This window comes from Pseudophryne corroboree, chromosome 1, assembly GCF_028390025.1.
Source record: "Pseudophryne corroboree isolate aPseCor3 chromosome 1, aPseCor3.hap2, whole genome shotgun sequence".
Taxonomy (NCBI): Eukaryota; Metazoa; Chordata; class Amphibia; order Anura; family Myobatrachidae; genus Pseudophryne; species Pseudophryne corroboree.
The window spans coordinates 84,209,155-84,233,123 of record NC_086444.1 but is presented as its reverse complement, the minus strand read 5'-3'; the positions used below and the strand labels follow the sequence as shown (position 1 = coordinate 84,233,123).

The following is a 23,969-nucleotide window of genomic DNA, read 5'->3' as shown; positions in this document are numbered from 1 at the left end:
GGCAGCCGGGAATCAGCGCTGGGGCTGGCAGTACCCATGGGCAATCGCCAGGCGATAACCTCGCCCTGTACATTCCCACCCGCTCCCACACCAATTTAAAAACACCCCCCTCATGGTGTGTTTTTAAATTGGAAACTCGCCACTGAAGGGGTTAAAGGCAGGTAAGCAATGTAACAAAGCAATGGGGAAGGCTAGTCAGATGCTTGGCTACACTGGGAGAGGAATCAGCAGCAGAAAGAAGTAATAATGCCACTGTATAGGTCATTGGTACGGCCTCATCTAGAATACTGGATAAATGGAACAGTCTCCCGCCAGAGGCTAAGACAGTAGAGAAATTTAAACATGCTTGGGATAGGCATGAGAACAAATCGGGTTGAGGTTACCAAAAGGATTAAAAAAAAAGGGTCAGATTAGATGGGCCAAGTGGTTCTTATCTGCCGTCACATTCTATGTTTCTATGTAACTATTAGTATTTCTATGCCACACATACGCCACGTGCATAGTATATAGCGTGGAAGCCACCAGAGCACTGCCACACTGGATGTAATTAATCAAAGTGGAGAAGGAGTCTATAACAGTAATTACCCCCGTGGTTGGCACCTCTTTAGGGATTCCATCCACAATATTTGTCCTCAGGGTATATACCATGATGCTTGAAGCGCTATGGTGATCAGACGGAAGAGCAGCCATTGCCAGGCTCAGGTTAGTAACGAGTGACTGCAATTCCACACGATGTACACTGGGGTTTTCTATCTTACTTTATTTGTATAAAAATGAGACACTGCATAACAATATATGGAAGCCATAGAACTCTATACATCAATCAGCCCCTCGGAGCAGGACACTGGCGCTGAATTCTCACGCGGCCATCTTCAGATTTTACGCTTTTTCCACTCTGGCTCATTGTCTGGTTCATCTTCCTCAGAATCCACCTCAGCGAAGACGGTATTGGGCTGCGTCCTGCAACACATGTAAACAATTGGGGAAAGTGAGAAGAGCTGTTGGGTAAATAGAGTTTATATTGGAGCTGGAGACAGGACAGAGCGCAGCACAATGCCAATAGGATTAGAAAACAATAAAAGGAAATAGGAGAATTCTTGCAGAGAATAAACTGAATAACAAGAAGCTGCACTGAGATAGCCAGAGATCAAGTAATGAGTTCTACTGATAAAATAACGCTGAGACACTAGATAGAAGAGCGGGGATTCTGCAGCTCAGAGGGGAGTAACTGTGGCTCTCTAGCCACTGTGGAACTACAAGTCTCATCATATCTTGCCAGGTGGGTGGATAATACTAGATGTAATATCACCAACACCACTAAAAAAAAATTGCAGATTATGGGCCTACAGTATTTATCCAGCATTTTTTACTATGTACTAACAGCCTAATGCAGGCGATTTAACAGAAATCTCCTACACAAAGATAATTAGTGATGCAGACCACATTCCCAATTATCATCTACGTTCTGACCCCTATGGACCAAAGTCCGAAAAACTTTGCCGTGCTTTCTGGAGTGTGGTCCTGTTGGTTTACGTCATACTTAGTTCAGGAGGGAAACATTTTTCAAAGGAAGAGAAGTATTAGAACTCGAGGACATACACTGAAACTGGAGGGAGGCAGGTTCAGGGGAAATTTAAGGAAAAATTACTTCACAGAAAGGGTAGTGGATAAGTGGAATAGCCTCCCATCAGAGGTGGTAGAGGCTAAGACTGTGGAGCAGTTTAAACATGCTTGGGATAGGCATGTGAATATCCTTACAAGGAATTAAGGTTCAAAGAGGGTTGCGATTACCTAAAGGATAAAAAAATGGGCAGACTAGATGGGCCAAGTGGTTCTTATCTGCCGTCAAATTCTATGTTTCTATGTTACTCAGGGGGTGTAAACCACTTTATGTTTATGGAAGCATTCTCGCAGGATAGGGATCTTATGATCCCTACCCCGAGGCTCTGATCGACTCTGTTAACTGACATTGTGCCCATGCGCAGTGTCAGATCCTGAGGAGGAGTCTTTCTATAATGCGAGACGCTCCTCCAGAATGGCCGGGAAGTAACTCGGAGATCAGTGGTTATCGCTACCCCTGCCCCTGAGAGTAACATTTAGTACACAGAAGGGGAGATCTTTCTAATTACTTAATAACACATAAGCCCCTAAGATCTTCATTTTTAACAAGTGGATTCATTCCGTGGCAACCAATAAGAATCAAGCTATCATTTCATAAAATGTACTATAAAAATGAGAACTAGAATCTCATTGGTTGCTAGGGGCAACAGCTCCACCCCTCTTCAGAAGGTTCAATACAGCTCCCCCATAGTGGCATATCCCCCGTTAATGAGCTTATATAGGTAATGCCCATTCAGTTTAACTGTGAAACCTTGTAAGATCAGTGTAGTATAATATTATAGATATTCTACACATTTTTATTACCACGTTTGTACTGTACTTGCTGTTAATATGCTCTGTACTTTATTTCTGTGTTATTTGGAATGGCGTTATACCCTCACTCCAGGCTGAATCCCGAAGTCCTTACTGCTAAAACAGATGGGAGCAGGGATCGCGCTGTGGCTCAGATTATGCGTATTACTGATGTCTCGTCCACACTGCCTTTCTAAGAACAAATGCGCAACAGTCTCTTTCATTATTATTGTTGGTTGTAGTAAAACAGCACTAGCGATACAGAACTATTAATATACCTGTAACATTGTACAGGAAAAAATTAATTTTTCAATCGGAAAGCAAAAAAAAAAAAGTTTTTTTTGTAAAAATGAGTAAAATAACAAAGACACGAGTAATGATATAAAACATTAAACTGACTCCTAAGGTGTCCATACACTAGGGCGATTAGCCGCGATGCGATATCGAGCTGCGATTTCCCCGGCAGGCAAGGCTGCGATATATCGCATCTGTAGTGGGGTTTTTTGCATTCGATGTGCATGCGATCATGCGATTAATATTGCATTGGTGGGCAGTGGGCCAGCATAATATTGCATTGGTGGGCAGTCGGCCAGCATAATATTGCATTGGTGGGCAGGGTGTGGCCAGCATAATATTGCACTGGTGGGCAGGGTGTGGCCAGCATAATATTGCATTGGTGGGCAGTGGGCCAGCATAATATTGCATTGGTGGGCAGTGGGCCAGCATAATAATGCATTGGTGGCCAGTGGGCCAGCATAATATTGCATTGGTGGGCAGTGGGCCAGCATAATATTGCACTGGTGGGCAGGGTGTGGCCAGCATAATATTGCACTGGTGGGCAGTGGGCCAGCATAATATTGCATTGGTGGGTAGTGGGCCAGCACAATATTGCACTGGTGGGCAGGGTGTGGCCAGCATAAAATTGCATTGGTGGGAAGTGGGCCAGCATAATATTACATTGGTGGGCAGGGTGCAGCCAGCACAATATTGCAGTGGTGGGCCAGCATAATAATACATTGGTGGGCAGGGTGCAGCCAGCACAATATTGCAGTGGTGGGCCAGCATAATAATACATTGGTGGGCAGGGTGCAGCCAGCACAATATTGCAGTGGTGGGCCAGCATAATAATACATTGGTGGGCAGGGTGCAGCCAGCACAATATTGCAGTGGTGGGCCAGCATAATAATACATTGGTGGGCAGTGTGGAGCCATAATAACACATTGGTGGGCAGTGGTGTAGCCTGCAGACCTTGTTTTTATCACAGAGCAGAGCAGCGTGTATCCTCAGCACAATGGATGGAGGGGAGTGTCCAGGAAGTGAGCTCAAAATAACACAGATTGCACATCGCGGTGCGATAAATCGCATGTGCTTAAAAACCATGGCTAGTCCGCCCCGCACATCAGGCCCGACCCCCCCCCCCCCCCAAAAGCATCACACAGCGGCGATGCTTTTGTACTTGAAGGGCAGCTCCTTGGCAGCACAGCTCCTGCGCGCGGGCAGGGAGCTACCCGTCGCTGTACTGGTCGCAGCGGCTGCGTGTGACGTCACGCAGCTGCTGCTGCCCACCCCCTGCACTGTCCGGGCACGCCTGCATTGCTCGGACCGCACCCCCTAAACAGCGGCAAAACGCTGCCGGCCCACCCCCTTCCGTCCAGCGACCGCCTCTGCCTGTCAATCAGGCAGAGGCGATCGCAGGGCTGAGACAGCCGTCGGCTGTCTGGCATGCGCCGGTGCCGCAGTTCACACCTGATTGGCTGCTATGCAAAAGCGCACAGCACCGATCAGGTCTGAATTAGGCCCCACATGCGATAAATAAATATTAAGTGCAGCACATAATATCTTGAGATGCGAGTTTCGACCAGCGTGCCCACGCATCACATCGGGAAACACATGTGATTGACATGCGATCCATGCAATATATCGCACTGATGCGGGCGTAATCGCATGACAGAACCCAATATCGCCCTAGTGTATGGGCGCCATTACATGAAGAGAAAGTTCTGCACAGACTCTGCTTTCTGAATGTGAATGAATCAGACCAGCTAATGCTATGACTAAGACTATAAATTACATGTAGTCATGGGTCAATTTAAATAGGATACATTGTGGTTTCTGTGTCACTGAGCCAACAGCTTAACAGAGAAAGGCAAAGACAGATAATCAGTCATGGATGTGACTCCAGAACCTGACATCCAGTATGAATAGTCATCGTACAAATGTAAGACTGTAACTAAGGTCAAACTACTACAGCACAGAAGAAGATCGGGATCAGGGCTACGACTCATCAGATAACATGTAACTACAAATGAATGAACTATGTTATGCCCTAGCTGATCATAATGCACTTGGAATGCACAGATAATGTTCTTAAAAAAAAGAACAATGTTATGTTTAAAACAAACAAAATGATTAATCTCAGAAGCATACAGATAGGAACAGTAAAGAAGAACATGACTCAAAAACGTTTATTTGTGTTATAAGGCCATCTCCCTCTGACCCACAGAACCATGGGGATCCATTACCGGGAACACACCATTCCGTAGAAACTCGCCACTGCCAGAGTCTGTAGCCGCTGATATCCCATAGATTTAATATCATTTCCTGCAGCTGCAGGTTGTCGACGAGGCTAATGATGAGCTGGAACTGACAAGTGCCCACTGCTGCAGGCGTTTACACTTCAGCTTTATGACCGTGAGCTCTGGTGCATAAGTAGTCTGCAAGATTCCTGCATAGGTCAGGGGCAAACCAAGAAATTGCAGATACTCAGGGGCAAACACAGAATGCCTAGCAACCGCCAGGACCATCAGGCAACGACTGGGACCCGCAATGGAAAAGAGCCGTGACGGCGGCTCGTGACAGTGATACTGTGATTTGTGCGCATCAGTTAAATCCACCTGAATTTAAAACACACATATCCTTAGCATTCGCTATCTGAGACTCAAACTCTCAACCTTATATACTAGAGTCAGACACCTAACTATAGGAAGCCTAATAAGTCTAGATAAACTAAGCTATTTGTAATTGTCAGTTTAAAACCATTGTCGCTAAGCAGATCTACAGTATGTAGTGCATGGCTGTATGTCGCTGTACCTAGTGTCTGATTGAGGTGTATGAGGTTGTGAGTTCAAGTCCTGTGTACAGCTTGCTATGCTTCAAATACAGAGGGATGTAACTGAAGGTGCATATTTTGGGCCTGATTCCGATTTGTATGCAAAAACCTACACAGATGTGATTTTTTTAGCCTACAGACATGCGAAAAAATGCAAGTGAAGCAGCCGCCCAGAAAAGAATAGAGACACCCACCGAAGTTCATCACAAGGTCCTCAGCAACTGTGTACACATACAAGGAACATCGGCTCCCAGAGTGACTTTACAGTCACGCAGACTGGCGCCATATTTTCTGCATGTGTGATCACAGCTGAAGGCGGAAACGCTCCATGAAAACAGACTGGACTTGCCTGCGTCTTTGCTGCCACTCCCCGTTACCTCCCCCATATTGTCCCTGACTGTCAATCACTCTGCGTTTAAATCCTCCCTGCTAGCGGCATTGCAAAGGTACCTTGGTGCGCGCACAGTGCAATCGCAGAGCATACACAGCCGGCTGATAATCGCTCAGTTGCGTGAACATCAAAACGTACAACTTGAAATCAGGATCTCTGTACGTACAGAACCCTGCTTGTCTGCCCCTCCCCCAATACATCAGTAAAACATCAGCATTGCAGAGAAAGAGTTGGGGACTTCTCTAGCTCAGAGAAAAAAGGTCCGTCGGGCATAGGGAAAGGGGTGGGCTGGGAGGGGTGCGTGTTTTCTAAATACAGGTTGAGTATCCCATATCCAAATTGCTTGGGACTAGAAGTATTTTGGATATCGGATGTTTACGTATTTTGGAATAATTGCATACCATAATGAGATATCATAGTGATGGGACCCAAGTCTAAGCACAGAATGGATTTATGTTTCATATACACCCCATAGACACAGCCTGAAGGTCATTTTAGCCAATATTTGTAATTACTTTGGGCAGTAAAATAAGAATTTACTCACCGGTAATTCTATTTCTCGTAGTCCGTAGTGGATGCTGGGTACTCCGTAAGGACCATGGGGAATAGACGGGCTCAGCAGGAGACTGGGCACTCTTAAAAGAAAGATTAGGTACTATATCTGGTGTGCACTGGCTCCACCCTCTATGCCCCTCCTCCAGACCTCAGTTAGGGAAACTGTGCCCGGAAGAGCTGACATTACTAGGAAAGGATTTGGAATCCAGGGTAAGACTCATACCAGCCACACCAATCACACCGTACAACTTGTGATAATTATACCCAGTTAACAGTATGAACAACAACTGAGCCTCATTCAACAGATGGCTCATAACAATAACCCTTTAGTTAAGCAATAACTATATACAAGTATTGCAGAAAGTCCGCACTTGGGACGGGCTCCCAGCATCCACTACGGACTACGAGAAATAGAATTACCGGTGAGTAAATTCTTATTTTCTCTGACGTCCTAGTGGATGCTGGGTACTCCGTAAGGACCATGGGGATTATACCAAAGCTCCCAAACGGGCGGGAGAGTGCGGATGACTCTGCAGCACCGAATGAGCAAACTCAAGGTCCTCCTCAGCCAGGGTATCAAACTTGTAGAATTTTGCAAAAGTGTTTGCTCCCGACCAAGTAGCAGCTCGGCAAAGTTGTAAAGCCGAGACTCCTCGGGCAGCCGCCCAAGAAGAGCCCACCTTCCTCGTGGAATGGGCTTTTACTGATTTAGGATGCGGCAGTCCAGCCGCAGAATGTGCAAGTTGAATCGTGCTACAGATCCAGCGAGCAATAGTCTGCTTTGAAGCAGGAGCACCCAGCTTGTTGGGTGCATGCAGGATAAACAGCGAGTCAGTTTTCCTGACTCTAGCCGTCCTGGAAACATAGATTTTCAGGGCCCGGACTACGTCCAGCAACTTGGAATCCTCCAAGTCCTGAGTAGCCGCAGGCACCACAATAGGTTGGTTCAAATGAAACGCTGATACCACCTTTGGGAGAAATTGGGGACGAGTCCTCAATTCTGCCCTGTCCATATGGAAAATCAGATATGGGCTTTTATAGGACAAAGCCACCAATTCTGACACCAAGGCCAACAGCGTGACTACCTTCCACGTGAGATACTTCAACTCCACGGTCTGAAGTGGCTCAACCAATGTGATTTTAGGAAATCCAACACAACGTTGAGATCCCAAGGTGCCACTGGAGGCACAAAAGGGGGCTGAATATGCAGCACTCCCTTAACAAACGTCTGAACTTCAGGCAGTGAAGCCAGTTCTTTTTGAAAGAAAATAGACAGGGCCGAAATCTGGACTTTAATGGACCCTAATTTTAGGCCCATAGTCACTCCTGAATGTAGGAAGTGCAGAAATCGACCCAGCTGAAATTCCTCTGTTGGGGCCATCCTGGCCTCACACCAAGCAACATATTTTCGCCATATACGGTGATAATGTTGTGCTGTCACGTCTTTCCTAGCCTTTATCAGCGTAGGAATCACTTCATCCGGAATGCCCTTTTCCGTTAGGATCCGGCGTTCAACCGCCATGCCGTCAAACGCAGTCGCGGTAAGTCTTGGAACAGACAGGGCCCCTGCTGTAACAGGTCCTGTCTGAGAGGCAGAGGCCATGGGTCCTCTGAGATCATTTCTTGTAGTTCTGGGTACCAAGTTCTTCTTGGCCAATCCGGAATGATGAGTATAGTTCTTACTCCTCTCTTTCTTACTATCCTCAGTACCTTGGGTATGAGAGGAAGAGGAGGGAACACATAAACCGACTGGTACACCCACGGTGTCACTAGTGCGTCCACAGCTATCGCCTGAGGGTCCCTTGACCTGGCGCAATATATTTTTAGCTTTTTGTTGAACACTGCTGACAGTGCTAGCACGTGATTTTCCGCCCATCGGAGAATCCTTGTGGCTTCTGCCATCGCCATCCTGCTTCTTGTGCCGCCCTGTCTGTTAAGCGCCTTGAGTCCTATTGGAGAAAGAGCGCTATATAAATAAAATTATTATTATTATTATTATTATTATTATTACATGAATATTTATGTGTAGGGAAGTCTCCTGACTCGACCACTGTCCTTGGAAGTTTCTTCCCTGAGTGACTGCCCCCCAACCTCGGAGGCTTGCATCCGTGGTCACCAGGACCCAGTCCTGAATGCCAAATCTGCGGCCCTCGAGAAGATGAGCACTCTGCAGCCGCCACAGCAGAGACACCCTGGCCCTCGGGGACAGGGTGATCAACCGATGCATCTGAAGATGCGATCCGGACCACTTGTCTAACAGATCCCACTGAAAGATCCTTGCATGGAACCTGCCGAAGGGAATTGCTTCGTAAGAAGCTACCATCTTTCCAAGGACTCGCGTGCAGTGCTGCACCGACACCTGTTTTGGTTTCAGGAGGTTCCTGACCAGAGATGACAATTCCTGGGCCTTCTCCTCCGGGAGAAACACCTTCTTCTGTTCTGTGTCCAGAATCATGCCCAAGAACAGCAGACGTGTCGTAGGAATCAGCTGCGACTTTGGGATATTCAGAATCCAGCCGTGCTGTTGTAGCACTTCCCGAGATAGTGCTACTCCGACTAACAACTGCTCCTTGGACCTTGCCTTTATAAGGAGATCGTCCAAGTACGGGATAATTATAACTCCCTTCTTTCGAAGGAATATCATCATTTCGGCCATTACCTTGGTAAATACCCTCGGTGCCGTGGACAGACCAAACGGCAACGTCTGGAATTGGTAATGACAGTCCTGTACCACAAACCTGAGGTACTCCTGGTGAGGTGGGTAAATTGGGACATGTAGGTAAGCATCCTTGATGTCCAGTGACACCATAAAATCCCCCTCTTCCAGGCTTGCAATAACCGCCCTGAGCGATTCCATTTTGAACTTGAACTTCCTTATATAAGTGTTCAAGGATTTCAAATTTAGAATGGGTCTCACCGAACCGTCTGGTTTCGGTACCACAAACATTGTGGAATAGTAACCCCGTCCCTGTTGAAGGAGGGGAACTTTGATTATCACCTGCTGAAGGTACAGCTTGTGAATTGCCGCCAGTACTACCTCCCTTTCCTTGGGAGCAGCTGGCAAGGCTGATTTGAGGTAACGGCGAGGGGGAGACGCCTCGAACTCCAGCTTGTATCCCTGAGATACCACTTGTAGAACCCAGAGATCCACCTGTGAGCGAACCCACTGGTCGCTGAAGTTCCGTAGACGCGCCCCCACCGCACCTGGCTCCACCTGTGGAGCCCCAGCGTCATGCGGTGGATTTAGTGGAAGCAGGGGAGGATTTTCGTTCCTGGGAACTGGCTGTCTGGTGCAGCTTTTTCCCTCTATCCCTGCCTCTGGGCAGAAAGGACGCGCCTCTCACCCGCTTGCCTTTCTGAGGCCGAAAGGACTGTACTTGATAATACGGTGCTTTCTTAGGCTGTGAGGGAACCTGAGGTAAAAAAGTCGACTTCCCAGCTGCAGCTGTAAATACGAGGTCCGAGAGACCATCCCCAAACAATTCCTCACCCTTATAAGGCAAAACCTCCATGTGCCTTTTAGAATCAGCATCACCTGTCCACTGCCGAGTCCATAATACTCTCCTGGCAGAAATGGACATTGCATTAATTCTAGATGCCAGCCGGCAAATGTCCCTCTGTGCATCCCTCATATATAAGACGACGTCTTTAATATGCTCTATGGTTAGCAAAATAGTATCCCTGTCAAGGGAATCAATGTTATCTGACAGGGTATCAGACCAAGCAGCTGCAGCACTACACATCCATGCTGAAGCAATTGCAGGTCTCAGTATAGTACCTGAGTGTGTATACACAGACTTCAGGATAGCCTCCTGCTTTCTATCTGCAGGCTCCTTTAAGGCGGCCGTGTCCTGAGACGGCAGTGCCACCTTTTTTGATAAGCGTGTGAGCGCCTTGTCCACCCTAGGGGATGTTTCCCAACGTAACCTTTCCGTTGGCGGGAAAGGGTACGCCATTAGTAACCTCTTAGAAATCACTAATTTCTTATCTGGGGAACACCACGCTTCTTCACACAATTCATTTAACTCATCAGATGGGGGAAAAGTCACTGGCTGCTTTTTATCCCCAAACATAATACCCTTTTTAGTGGTAACCGGGTTAATGTCAGAAATGTGCAACACATTTTTCATAGCCGTAATCATGCATCGGATGGCCCTTGTGGACTGTACATTTGTCTCATCCTCGTCTACACTGGAGTCAGACTCCGTGTCGACATCTGTGTCTGCCATCTGAGGTAGCGGGCGTTTTTGAGCCCCTGATGGCCTCTGAGATGCCTGGGCAGGCGCGGGCTGAGATGCCGGCTGTCCCAAAGCTGCGTCATCGAACCTTTTATGCAAGGAGTTGACACTGTCGGTTAATACCTTCCACATATCCATCCACTCTGGTGTCGGCCCCGCAGGGAGCGACATCACACTTATCGGCACCTGCTCCGCCTCCACGTAAGCGTCCTCCTCAAACATGTCGACACAGCCGTACCGACACACCGCACACACACAGGGAATGCTCCGACTGAGGACAGGACCCCACAAAGTCCTTTGGGGAGACAGAGAGGGAGTATGCCAGCACACACCAGAGCGCTATATAACAGAGGGATTTACACTAACAGAAAGTGAATTTTCCCCCAATAGCTGCTTATATCACCTTTTGCTCCTAAATTTATGTGCCCCCCCTCTCTTTTTTACCCTTCTTGTAGTGTATACTGCAGGGGAGAGCCTGGGGAGCGTCCTTCCAGCGGAGCTGTGAAGAAAAAATGGCGTCGGTGTGCTGAGGGAGATAGCCCCGCCCCCTCCGCGGCGGGTTTCTCCCGCTTTTTTAATAATGTGTATGGCGGGGGATTAGGCACATATACAGTTTAAAACTGTATTATGTGCACATTTGCCAAAAAGGTATACATATTGCAGCCCAGGGCGCCCCCCCCCAGCGCCCTGCACCCACAAGTGACCGGAGCGTGTGGTGTGCTGTGGGAGCAATGGCGCACAGCTGCAGTGCTGTGCGCTACCTTATTGAAGACCGGAGTCTTCAGCCGCCGATTTTCTCCGGGTTCTTCAGTCTTCTGGCTCTGCAAGGGGGACGGCGGCGCGGCTCCGGGAACGGACGATCGAGGTCGGGCCCTGTGTTCGATCCCTCTGGAGCTAATGGTGTCCAGTAGCCTTAGAAGCACAAGCTAGCTGCAAGCAGGTAGGTTTGCTTCTCTCCCCTCGTAGCAGTGAGTCTGTTGCCAGCAGATCTCACTGAAAATAAAAAACCTAACAAATACTTTCTTTTCTAGTAAGCTCAGGAGAGCCCACTAGGTGTATCCAGCTCTGGCCGGGCACAGATTCTAACTGAGGTCTGGAGGAGGGGCATAGAGGGAGGAGCCAGTGCACACCAGATATAGTACCTAATCTTTAAGAGTGCCCAGTCTCCTGCGGAGCCCGTCTATTCCCCATGGTCCTTACGGAGTACCCAGCATCCACTAGGACGTCAGAGAAACAAAGTTTGTGTACATTCACACAATTCATTTATGTTTCATATACACCTTATACACACATATGTTTAATAACTTTGTGTATTTACTGTAACAAAGTTTGTGTACATTAAGCCATCAGAAAACAAAGGTTTCACTATCTCAGTCTTACTAAAAAAAAAATCTGTATTTCGGAATATTTGGATATGGGATACTCAACCTGTACTCAGAAATCCCCCACGAGTGAATCACTGATAACTGATAAAATATTCAGAGGGTTCTAAAATGAACATTTGTAGGTTTAATTTGTCTTCAATGGCTGCAAAGTTGTCCACTAAATGAGTGTTAGCTTTTTGTGTCACTTTCCTCACTCTCTATGCCAGATCACCTGTGCCTGAGACTTTATGCGTACAGAGCTGCCGCAAGCTGTGTGCATTATATAAACCTATAGGTCAAAATAATATTTAAACCATAACAGTTATAACATAGCTGGAAATTCTGATAAGTACATTGCTACCTACAAGTTATAGCCAGGTGACTAAACCTACTTATCACACTCCATAACACTTAGGGGAAACACTCCCAGAAGCAAGGACTCAAAGGTAACTCGGTACACGTCCATACTATGAACTTCATACTCGTATGCATATTAGGTTACATTCATGACACCTGCAATGTTACTGTCATGAAAGATTTAATAGACACCGATCCCAGGAGGGCTGACGTACCACACGTGGGCTGATTGCATTACAGCCTCTTGTTAAGAGACCGTAGCCAGGGGGGAAAAGGGCTGCGCCTTGATGTGGGAAGGATAAAGGCCTGAAATGCTATTAGCTTACACAGGGGGAGATACATATGTTGATGTGTGTGCATGTCAGCCAGGCAGAACAATAGCTAAAAGCATGTGAACTTGACAGCTATTGTCTGACATGTTAAATGTGGCTAAATAAACGCACATCAATTCTGCATGAGCACCCAGGTTAACTCTTGTTTGGTTACAGCGCTGCCGCACATGGATATAGGTTGGAAAAAGAAATGTAATCTAATACAAATGTATTTTTATTGTGGCCAGCTCCCGATAATTAGGATGAATTAATTTTTATTCACCTGACTGTATTATTACTGAGTTGCCAAGCTCTGATAGAAGCCCGGCCAGACAATCAGTAGAAGTGATCGCATCCATGAAGACTATACTGTATGCTTTGGCTAGCTGCTGCACTGTGGTGCGTGTGCGAACAAGAGAGAGGGTTCCTAAGAATCCCTCTCCTGGTAAATTCTAGGAATGTAGCCCATAGGCTACAATGAGGTAATACCATCACAAGATGGCGCTATATGCTGAATCAGAGAGCCTAGTAGCCCCATAGAAATCTATGGGGTTGCTTCTGTAGCCATAAATGAAGGGACTGCAACGGATATTGGAGATATCTGCTGCAGTCCCTTCATGGGATATTCAGGGGTTCCTTAATTTTTGTGGGTACCCGTAAAAATGGGTGTTTTCGGTAAACATCCCGCGAATAATAATTGATAAATAGGGGGCAGATGTATTAAGCCTGGAGACGTGATAAAGCAGTAATAAGTGCAAGGTGATAATGCACCAGCTAATCAGCTCCAATGTGTCAATTGACAGTTAGGAGCTGATTGACTGGTCCACTATCACCTTGCACTTATCACTGCTTTATCATTTCTCCAGGCTTAATACATCTGCCCTAGGTCCCTAAATCTCTGCTGGGACTGTGTGAATGAAAACATGGAGTTATTCCAATGCTGTAATTAAAAGATGATCATGAAGATACTAAAAATGTACACAAATAGGCCAATGCAGAGCTGAAAGCAGGTTGGTCATTATTACACCCGCAATGCGGGCACGGAGAGAATGCGTCTGCTGAATTGCACACATACAGGCGGACGCATCCTCTCTGTCCACATCCTTGGTTTCATAGCCCTGGTGCAAGAGATTTGCCTGGAAAATAGGTGTACCTACGCCTACATACAACTCCGCATAGCCTTCCTATAAATGTGTGATTATATGGCACCTACTCCTTATCTGTGTGAGTGCTGCATTTATGGAGGGTCCGAGATTAAAGGTGGGCGTCTATGTGCGAATGCCTCTTTAAAAAAACCAGTTATGCCCCTTCAGTGGAGAAGCAAGTAAGTTAAATACGTCTCTATATCGCTTGTAGTTGTGTGCGGTCAGCTCCAGAGTATGTGCACAGCCGAAACACGCAAAGCTGACTTATGTTCACCTATGCATCAGTGCCAGGATGTTTTACTTCAAGGACCAGGGCTGTAGGGAGGGGTGTGTGAGCAGGGCCCTGCATCTGGCTAGCAGGGTGCCTGGAATAGCACAGTAGAACTGCATCAATGCTAAGCGTAGCGTCTATAGGGCACACCAGGCAGGCACCCTGCAGTGTGTAGAGCCGCTGCACCCAGAATGTCTCTGCAACTCTACACTTTCTACTGCTGTCGGCGCTGCCCCCTCACGTGACATCATGATTGGGGGCGGAGCTGGCACAGTGCCCTGGCTCTACACACTGCAGGGTGCCTGCCTGGTGTGCCCTACAGACGCTCCGGTTAGCACTGACTGCTCCAGCACTGCCACAGATTTATGATGTTAGGATGATGTTGCAGAGTTTTCCCTTTGGAACGAGGGCTTGATTTGGAGTTGCGAGTAATGCAAGTTCAATTCCAGATACCCTCTGTAATCGCAATGCTAATGCAACTATTCACCAGTACTGTCTATGCGATTGCACCACCCTACTCCTCCATCTCTTGGGAAAATGCGCGGTGGCCATTTTCCTGGCAATTTTTCTACTGCACATGCGCAAAGCGCACCATTATCTGGGTGATGTGTGCGGTGCTGGAGATGCCGACGCAGGATTCTAGGGAGGGAACTATTGTAGGAATGGGTGCAGTGTGGGCCCCCAGTGTTGTCACTCTCAGCGCGGCAGTATAACGGCTACACCTGTCTGACTGCAGGGTTCGGTGCGTCTTTGTGATTTAGAATTTTTGCCTGAAACAGCAAAATCGGAATCATTTTATTTTTGCAAAAAGAAGGGCCGCCCCTTTTTGCTGTCACAGATGCAGAATGTCACATATTTAAATATAAATATCACTTGACCCGAATGCATCCTGTTATACATTTGCTTTTCTTTTAGTGGCAGAATTGCAGAATACCTGCTGTATAGCGTAGTGATTTTATTTTTTTAAGTAATTTTGATGTATAATACTGCATGGATCTGACTGAGAGCCTATTATGCGGAGAGGTCAGGTCTTCTTTTAAAGACAGCACAAATGAGATATATTCCCCTCACCAGTTAATAACAGAAATGCCTCTCCCTACTTCCTCTCAGCACTGTAGCAGGTGGCGGGAGCAGAGCTGCCATCAGAAATTTTAGGGCCCTGGACTGCCAGAATAGGCAGGGCCCCCCACCACCCATCACAACTCACTGTTCTGGGCACCGGTTGCCGGGAAAAGCCACAGGACATCAGATGGTGGAGCTAGGCATGACTGCAGAGGGCTGGGACCACAGCAGCAGCACATGGAAGGAGTATGGAGCAGGCAGCCAGCCATAGAGGGTTAGAGCTGACAGTATTCAAATTTGGAGCTAGCCGCAAGAGCTTGTGGACCGGCAGCCAATCAGGAGCTGCGGCTGCTCCTGATTGGCTGCCAGTCCGTGAACTCCGATTGGCTCTCAGCCAGCTCCAAATTCAAAATGCAGACGGAGCAGTACCTCTACGGCAGCCTGTTGTACACTCCACTCACAGTCTGGACCCGGGACTAGAGTCCCGGCAGTCCATTCCGGATGGTGACCCTGGGGAGGAACGGCTGGGAAGTATTGCGGAGACCGGGGGCGTTAGAACAAGTGCTGCCTCGAAGGGGCCATGCGGGACCGCACTTACTGATAGAGCAGATTTATTATTGCTCTCTGAAATTATGGTGACAAGAAAATAGACATTGACAGCCAAGGCTTGGCTAACATGCTGTGAGGAAAAGGCCAGCACTGTCCTACTGATTTATTGATCACTATTATGACAAGCGTTTAAGCTGCATTCATCTTCTGGTGGAAGCACAACAGAGCAAAAGGAGGAACATGAAGAGAATCCATGTCATAGAGGTATCAGCCTTGTGGGTTATTCCTGCATAAGCTGCGCTATTGAAAGCTGCCAGACATACAATTATTTTGAGCCAACTCAATCGAAATGAAAGACGTCCACTCAAATGGTTTTGGGAAAACTTACATCCCCCAGTTTGTAAGTTGGTTTGCAAACATTCTATATTCCTCTTATTGCCTATACCTGCATTTCTAAATGGATTTTTTATCAAATATATGATGGAGTTGGCCACTGCTTACACGAATAAAATGTGATTTAATCAGACTTCAGAATAATTCATAATGCTGTTAAAATAGGCTGAACTCTAAAAGCCACTCTTTTCAGGTGATAGTAAAGCTTACGGCGTGCCAATATTTCATACTGGATCATCCGACGGCTGTCACATCAGATTAGAAAGGACATCACACTCATCATGATTTATCCAGTAATGGGAGCTGGGTATAGTCACCGGAAAAAAACTAAGGGGGAGATTTATTAAAGCTTGGAAAGAGCTTGGAGAGAGATAAAGTACCAACCTATCAGCTCCTGTCATTTTTCAAACACAGTGTGTACAGTGACAGAAGTGGATTGGTTAGTACTTTATCCCTCTCCAAGCTTTGATACATCTCTCCCATAAGCTGCAAATGATAAAGGTTCCATAGAGAACAGACCTGGACAAGTTACCCCCTTTTCTTTACAGGCTTAAGTCTCCCAGAAGGGTACCTATCGTTCCTCATGGCAAATACGCTGAAAAACTGGTGATGCCATTTCTCGTTACACTGTACGAATGAATGTATACACGCACCAGAGGTAACAAAAACCAGACTTATACGTTGAATTGCAATATACAGTATACTGACATTGCGTCAGGATGCAGAAGCTTTCTTAACATTTTTTTATGCCAACTACTCTCTTTAGTCCTCTTTAGGGTATTTATGTTCAAAAAAGGAAAAGTAATAGTTTCAAAATGAAAAGCTGACTCTTAATTTGTTAATAACAGCCCCACAGGATGCCCCTGACAAAGTCACTTTAGATGAAACGCGTAGGAAGTAGGCTCCTGTATTAAGGCCCTCATTCCGAGTTGATCGCTCGCTAGCTGCTTTTAGCAGCATTGCACACGCTAGGCCGCCGCCCTCTGGGAGTGTATTTTAGCTAGCAGAAGTGGGAACGAAAGATTAGCAGAACTGCGTGTGAAAAATTTCATGCCGTTTCTGAGTAGCTCCAGATCTACTCCTATCTTGCGATGACTGCATTAGTTCCTGGTTTGACGTCACAAACACGCCCTGCGTTCGGCCAGCCACTCCCCCGTTTCTCCAGCCACTCCTGCGTTTTTGCCTGGCATGCCTGCGTTTTTTAGCACACTCCCCGAAAACGCTCAGTTACCACCCAGAAACACCCACTTCCTGTCAATCATACTACGATCACTCGAGCGACTGAAAAACGTCGCTCGAGCTTGGGTAAAACTACAAAGTTTTGTGTGAAAGTACTTAGAGCATGCGCAGAATTGCCGCTTTTTCACTTGATCGCTGCGAAAAACGGCAGCGAGCGAACAACTCGGAATGAGGGCCTAAAGCTCTTGCTATACAGTCTGCCTACAGGATGCAGTTGGCATCCTGATCTACAAGCAGCCCACTTGCTTTTTTCTGGATCTTGGATCAGGAAAGTGGTACTGTGCCTGTTCCTTAAATCCAGAGGACAGGAGGCTGTTGGACTAATATCGGACTTACAAATAAACAGTTTATGCTGTGGCTGTCCCCAAACACCTGTACAGTCCGGTTTAGAAAGCATTCTGGGTAAAACTTACACGGAATATGCTGGCACCACCCAGTACGGATTCTGTTCTGCATCTTTGGCATGGCGCAGAATGGCTTCCCGAGGATTACTGTCATCGGTCTTATCCAGGGCGATGTTTTTCACAATAAAGGAAGACAAGGTACCACCGTGAGTGCCGACACGCCCACCGCGACCTGTGGGAAGAGAAATGCACAATTATTTATTTAAACATTCTTTCTCCGTCAGTTAGCCAAAATCACCTTTATGTAAAACATCCTCTGAAAAATAACCACAGTTAAATTAGTTGCTATGGGCAACGTCTCCACTTTGTGTCTCGAAGGTTTGATAAACCCCCTTCCCCAGTGACACAGAATTTTGACAGTGGGTTCTGGCAGAAATGATTAGTTATACAGGAGCTCCTGGTCAAAAAAGTTACAGGGCGACTGAGATTTGCACCTCAAGTAGTCTACATTGATGCATAGGAGAAGCCGGGCAGCGTCTATTTGCTTTCAAGGATCATTAAACCAAAAAAGAATATGTAATCCTCAATGTAATATATTATTTTAACATTTAAAAATATGTATCAAAAAGTGACGTACAGTAACTGATGTAATAAAGTATAAAACTGTGCTCTCTACCTTACTATAAGCTAATATTAACTTCTGTTTTGAGCTATTGTAGGCTCTAGAGCAGTGTTTCTCAACTCGTCATCAGGGACCTCTTAACAGTGCATGTTTTCCAGATCTCCTAGCTGGGGCGCATTACTGGCTGACACATTTTAAATGACCCACAGGTGGTGCTAATTATTTCACCTGTGATACTGAGGAGATCTGTAATACATGTACTGTTATAGGTCCCAGAGGACGGGAGGTCAGAAACACTGGGGCAGATGTATTAACATGGAGAAGGCATAAGGAAGTGATAAACCAGTGATATGTGCAAGGTGATAGAGGCAACAGCCAATCAGATCCTAACTGTTAATTTACATATTGGAGCTGATTGGCTGGTGCCTTTATCACCTTGCACATATCACTGGTTTATCACTTCCTTATGCCTTCTCCAGGTTAATACATCTGCCCCACTGTTTGAGAAGAGTCTGGAGACAGTGCCTTGTTCTTGGTGAGCTTACTGGCGGGATGTATGGTGAGCATAGGGAAAAATACCTCCCTTACATTGTTAAACTTGATGTAAATATTGTTATTTCTGCTATGCCGATTAAATGTTTACAAACGTGTGAGTGCAACCAGCAACGATATCACAAGCAACAGTTTTAATGTAAAGGTCCATACACACTAGATGACGTCGCTCCCGGGCCGGGCGGTCGGCGGCCGACTGTACACACTGAGCGATATGACCGTTCATATCACTCAGTGACGTCACACAGCGGCCGGCTGTGCATGCAGCTCCTGGACGACAGTCCAGATAAAGCATGCATGCACTGCCGACAGCGACGATCATTGCCGACCCGCGGGGCCGCGCATCGATTGCCGCTGGTGGCATACACACTTGCCGAGAAAATGAGCGACGTCGCTCAGGAAGGGGGAAAGTGAGCGACGTCGCTCAGGAAGGGGGAAAGTGAGCGACGTCGCTCAGGAAGGGGGAAAGTGAGCGACGTCGCTCATTTTCTCGGCAAGTGTGTATGGGCCTTAAGACTAGCGGTTCTTTTTGCAGATTATCAGGTAACCATTAGCTATTCATTTTTGAGTTAATAAAAAAAATAAAAATCTTAATATATTAAAAAATTTCCTGTTCGTTTTTTTTTACAAACTACTATTAATTCCCCAGTAAAAGTAATAAGGGAAGGGATTATGAATATAGGGATGGATGCGTGTGCGATACACAAAATAAGATTTTAAACCTACCGGTAAATCTTTTTCTCCTAGTCCGTAGAGGATGCTGGGGACTCCGTAAGGACCATGGGGTATAGACAGGCTCCGCAGGAGACATGGGCACTAAAAAGAACTTTAGGTATGGGTGTGCACTGGCTGCTCCCTCTATGCCCCTCCTCCAGACCTCAGTTAAAGAACTGTGCCCAGAGGAGACGGACAGTACGAGGAAAGGATTTTTGTTAATCTAAGGGCAAGATACATACCAGCCCACACCATCCACACCGTACAACTTGGAACATACGAACCAGTTAGCAGTATGAAACCAAACAGCATCAGCCAGAGACTGATCAAAACTGTAACATAACCTTTATGTAAGCAATAACTATATACAAGTCTTGCAGAATTTAGTCCGCACTGGGACGGGCGCCCAGCATCCTCTACGGAGTAGGAGAAAAAGATTTACCGGTAGGTTTAAAATCTTATTTTCTCTTACGTCCTAGAGGATGCTGGGGACTCTGTAAGGACCATGGGGATTATACCAAAGCTCCAGACCGGGCGGGAGAGTGCGGATGACTCTGCAGCACCGATTGAGCAAACATGAGGTCCTCATCGGCCAGGGTATCAAACATGTAGAATTTAGTGTTTGAACCCGACCAAGTCGCCGCTCGGCAAAGCTGTAATGCCGAGACGCCCCGGGGAGCCGCCCAAGAAGAGCCCACCTTCCTAGTGGAATGGGCCTTTACCAAATTTGGTAACGGCAATCCAGCCGTAGAATGAGCCTGCTGAATCGTGTTACAGATCCAGCGAGCAATAGTCTGTTTAGAAGCAGGAGCGCCAACCTTGTTGGCTGCATATAGGACAAACAGAGCCTCTGTTTTCCTTTTGAAAAATAGTTTATTGGACATCTGTGTTCTATTAACATACATTGTTTCGTGATATGTATAAACATGATATATACAAACATGTTAGAACCTCTTATAACATCTTACATTCTGAAATATTCAGTGTGGGACAATTCAACCATAACAAAATACAACTGACAGAACCTTAGTGTAACCTTTTAGTGTCCGTTTTAAAAGGGTGGGTGTCCCTGGTCTAAAATTTCCAGATTATACCACGTAGTATGAGATATGGCCTGTCGTAAAGGGGTTTTCACCCGATCGTCCAGCGTCAGTATGTAGGGAAGCCATATGCCAAAGAATTTAGCTATTTTCTTTTCTTTATCAAGTAGCATTTCTAGCCACTCCATGTGGAATAAGTATGATAGTCTTGGTAGGAATAAAGCTAGAGCTAATGAGTCGGTGGCTATCCATTGCGATAAAATAGTTTTCTTGCCTGCTGCTGCTACTTTGGTCAGTAACTGGAGCTGTCCTATCGGTAGTTTATGAACAGAGTGCATCGGGTGTATGTCCCACATGACCCATTCCGGGAAAATGTCTATGGTGAGATGTAGTTTGTCTTTGATGAAGGTATGTATTAGGCCCCAGAATTTGCTCACTTCATGGCAGCTCCACATGCAATGGTAAATGTCCGCGTCTATCATGCCGCATTTGAAACATTTAGAATCAGAGGCTGTTCCCATTTGAAGCCTTAATTTAGGTGTGATATAGGATCGGTGTAAGATTTGATAATTCATCTCCGCAAATGAAGCAGATATAAGGGTTTTGTTGATCCTGTTAAAAGCTTTGAGCATGGTGGAGGTGTCAAGAGATGGGAAATCTGATGACCACTTTACTAACCCTGTCTGTGTAGACTCCCAGTCAATGGGTTTTTTGATGTATGTGTAAAGCAATGCCGTGGATGGGTGTGTTTTAGGTGTCGATTGTAAAGTAGTGTCCAAGGCATTGTTCCAATCCTCTGCGGTCATAGTAGCTATAGATTTGTTTGCATAACTCCGTATCTGGAAATATACGAATAATGGTATCTTAAGTTGTGGGCAGCTTTCGCAAAGGTGAGAGTATGTGAAAATCTGTCGAGTGTCTCTACAAATCATCTGGTATAACAACCTAACACCTCCTCCCGCCAGGTCTGTCAATATCGTGCGTGTCGCAGTCCCCTGAAAGTCTGGGTTATGAGTCAGGGGCAGAAAAGTCGTGTTATAGCTGGAGATACCCATCCTTGAGCGCGTCTGCCTCCATGCCGCGCAAGTCGATGCTAGCAGTATATTGTTTTTGACCTGTGGAGGGAGGGCCGATGGACGCGTGTGTAGCAAACTGACTAGAGAAAGCTCAGGGCAGAAAGCCTGCTCCAAGCCGGAGTTAGCAAAGATCTCCGTCTCATGTATCCAATCAATGGCGTATCGATAATTCGCCGCCAGCGTATAACTTCTGATGCAGGGTAAGTTGACACCTCCTAATTTTTGTGGTTGGCTCAGTTTAAACAGGGAAATCCTAGGTTTTTTGTGTGCCCAAATGAATTCGCTGCAGGCCTTATTTAGGGTCTTTATGCGTGTCTCCGATATTAACAAAGGCAGCATTTGGATGGGGTATAATAGTCTCGGGAAGGAGATCATTTTAATTAGATGACAGCGTCCTAAATAGGACAGGGGCAGGTGTTTCCATGTTTGAAAGTCATTCAACATGCGGGTTATTATTCGTGGAAAATTGTATCTATAAAGGTCTGACTTGTGAACAGGAATTTTAAGGCCCAGGTACATAATTGAGTTGCTCGCCCAGCGGAAAGGGAACTGTGAGCTCCATCCTCGTGTGGCCTTTGGATGTAACGCCAATGCTTCCGTCTTAGATTTATCCATTTTAAACCCTGAGACCGACTCAAAGGTCGCTAACAACGATAATAGACTAGGGAACGCATGTTGAGGGTTTGAAAAATACAATAATAGGTCATCTGCGTAAGCCGTGACCTTAAGGTTGTGACCGCCAGTTCCAATTCCCTGCCAATCAGAGTTCAGATAACAATGTCTGATAAGTGGGTCTAATGCTAGGTCGAAGAGGAGTGGGGACAAGGGGCATCCCTGTCTCGTTCCTCTATGTAGTGTAAATGTGTCCGTATTTAGTCCATTCACTGTGAGGAACGCAGAGGGCGTGTCGTATATGGTGCGGAAGAATTTTACAAAATCAGCTCCAAATCTCTGCCAGTGGAGCACCCTCAACAAATGAGACCACGATACGTGGTCAAACGCCTTATCTGCGTCGCAGCTCACTATCAAGGATGTCCCGCCTGGTGATCCAGCCGATATGGTCAATGCGGCAACCAACTGCCTGATATTACGTACAGACATCCTCCCTTTCACAAAGCCAGTCTGTGATGGATGTAATAGCATGGGCAGTACCACTTGTAACCTGTGCGCTATGAGTGTTGTTAAGATCTTGAAATCTTGGTTTAGGAGTGAGATCGGGCGGTATGAGTGAACTAAGGTGGGGTCCTTCCCTGGTTTTGGTAATACTATCACGCGCGCATGATTAAAGGCGCGCGGAGCAGCTCCGCCGGCCAGAATGGAGTTAAATAGGGCCAATATGTGGGGAGTGATATGAGGCAGCAGCAGTTTGTAATATTCTGCACTCAGACCATCTGGACCTGGGGATTTTCCATTGGCTAGATGTTTAATTACTGTTGTCAGTTCTAGGTCAGTAATAGGGGATATGAGGGAGTTTCTATCTTCCGCCGTCAGTGTGGGAGCCCCTGCCGATCGTAGGAAATCCATGCCGTTAATAGGGTCGTCTGGTGGCGTCGTATATAGTTCCTTGTAGTAGGATAGAAAGGAATCAGCTATAACAGTCGGGTCGGAGGATAATTGGGTATTAGACTGAAGGGCGAGAATGCGCGAAGTGGGTCGTTGGCTACGCACTACGTTTGCCAGGAGTTTGCCGGCTATGTTTCCCCACTTGAAGTATTTATGCTTTTGGAAATCTAAAGCGTATTGAGCTCTCTCTGTGCATAGAGTATCATAAAGGTGTTTGGTCTCTGTGTAAATTTTTCGATTGTCTTCCGTCGGGGAGGTTAACAGCGTCGCATATGCATTCGTCAGTGTCAGGCCAAGGTCGCAAAACCTTTGATTAAGGCGCTTACGCTTGCCTGCGACATACGCGATGAAGTGACCGCGCACCACCGGCTTGGAGGCAGACCAGAAAAGACCAATGTCATCTACGTGTTGTGCATTGTCTTTGGTATAATTGAGAAAGTGAGTCTCTAAGTATGACTTAAAATCAGGGGATTTATATAGGTGTGAGGGAAATCTCCAATTAAAGGAGGTCTGTTTAGGAGATTTTAGGTCTAGTGTGAACCATGTTGGTGCGTGGTCCGATATGGCAATATTTTCTATTTTTGAATCTCTTAACCTGGATAATAGTCCCACTGGTAGCAGCCAATAGTCTATTCTAGTAGACGTGGCATGTGGGTGAGAA

General features: G+C 46.4%; 1 protein-coding gene across 1 annotated transcript in view; it reads right to left on the bottom strand.

Annotated features, from left to right (window-relative positions):
• Positions 1–735: 735 nt before the first annotated feature.
• Positions 736–23,969, bottom strand: part of WDR70 (WD repeat domain 70) — a 672,355-nt gene continuing 649,121 nt past the window's right edge. The window contains exons 18-19 of the mRNA XM_063961183.1: positions 17,811–17,973; positions 736–960 (exon numbers count right to left, since the gene is read on the bottom strand). Coding sequence (XP_063817253.1) covers positions 873–960; positions 17,811–17,973 — 251 coding nt within the window. The 3' untranslated portion in view covers positions 736–872. The remainder of the gene's footprint in view (positions 961–17,810; positions 17,974–23,969) is intronic.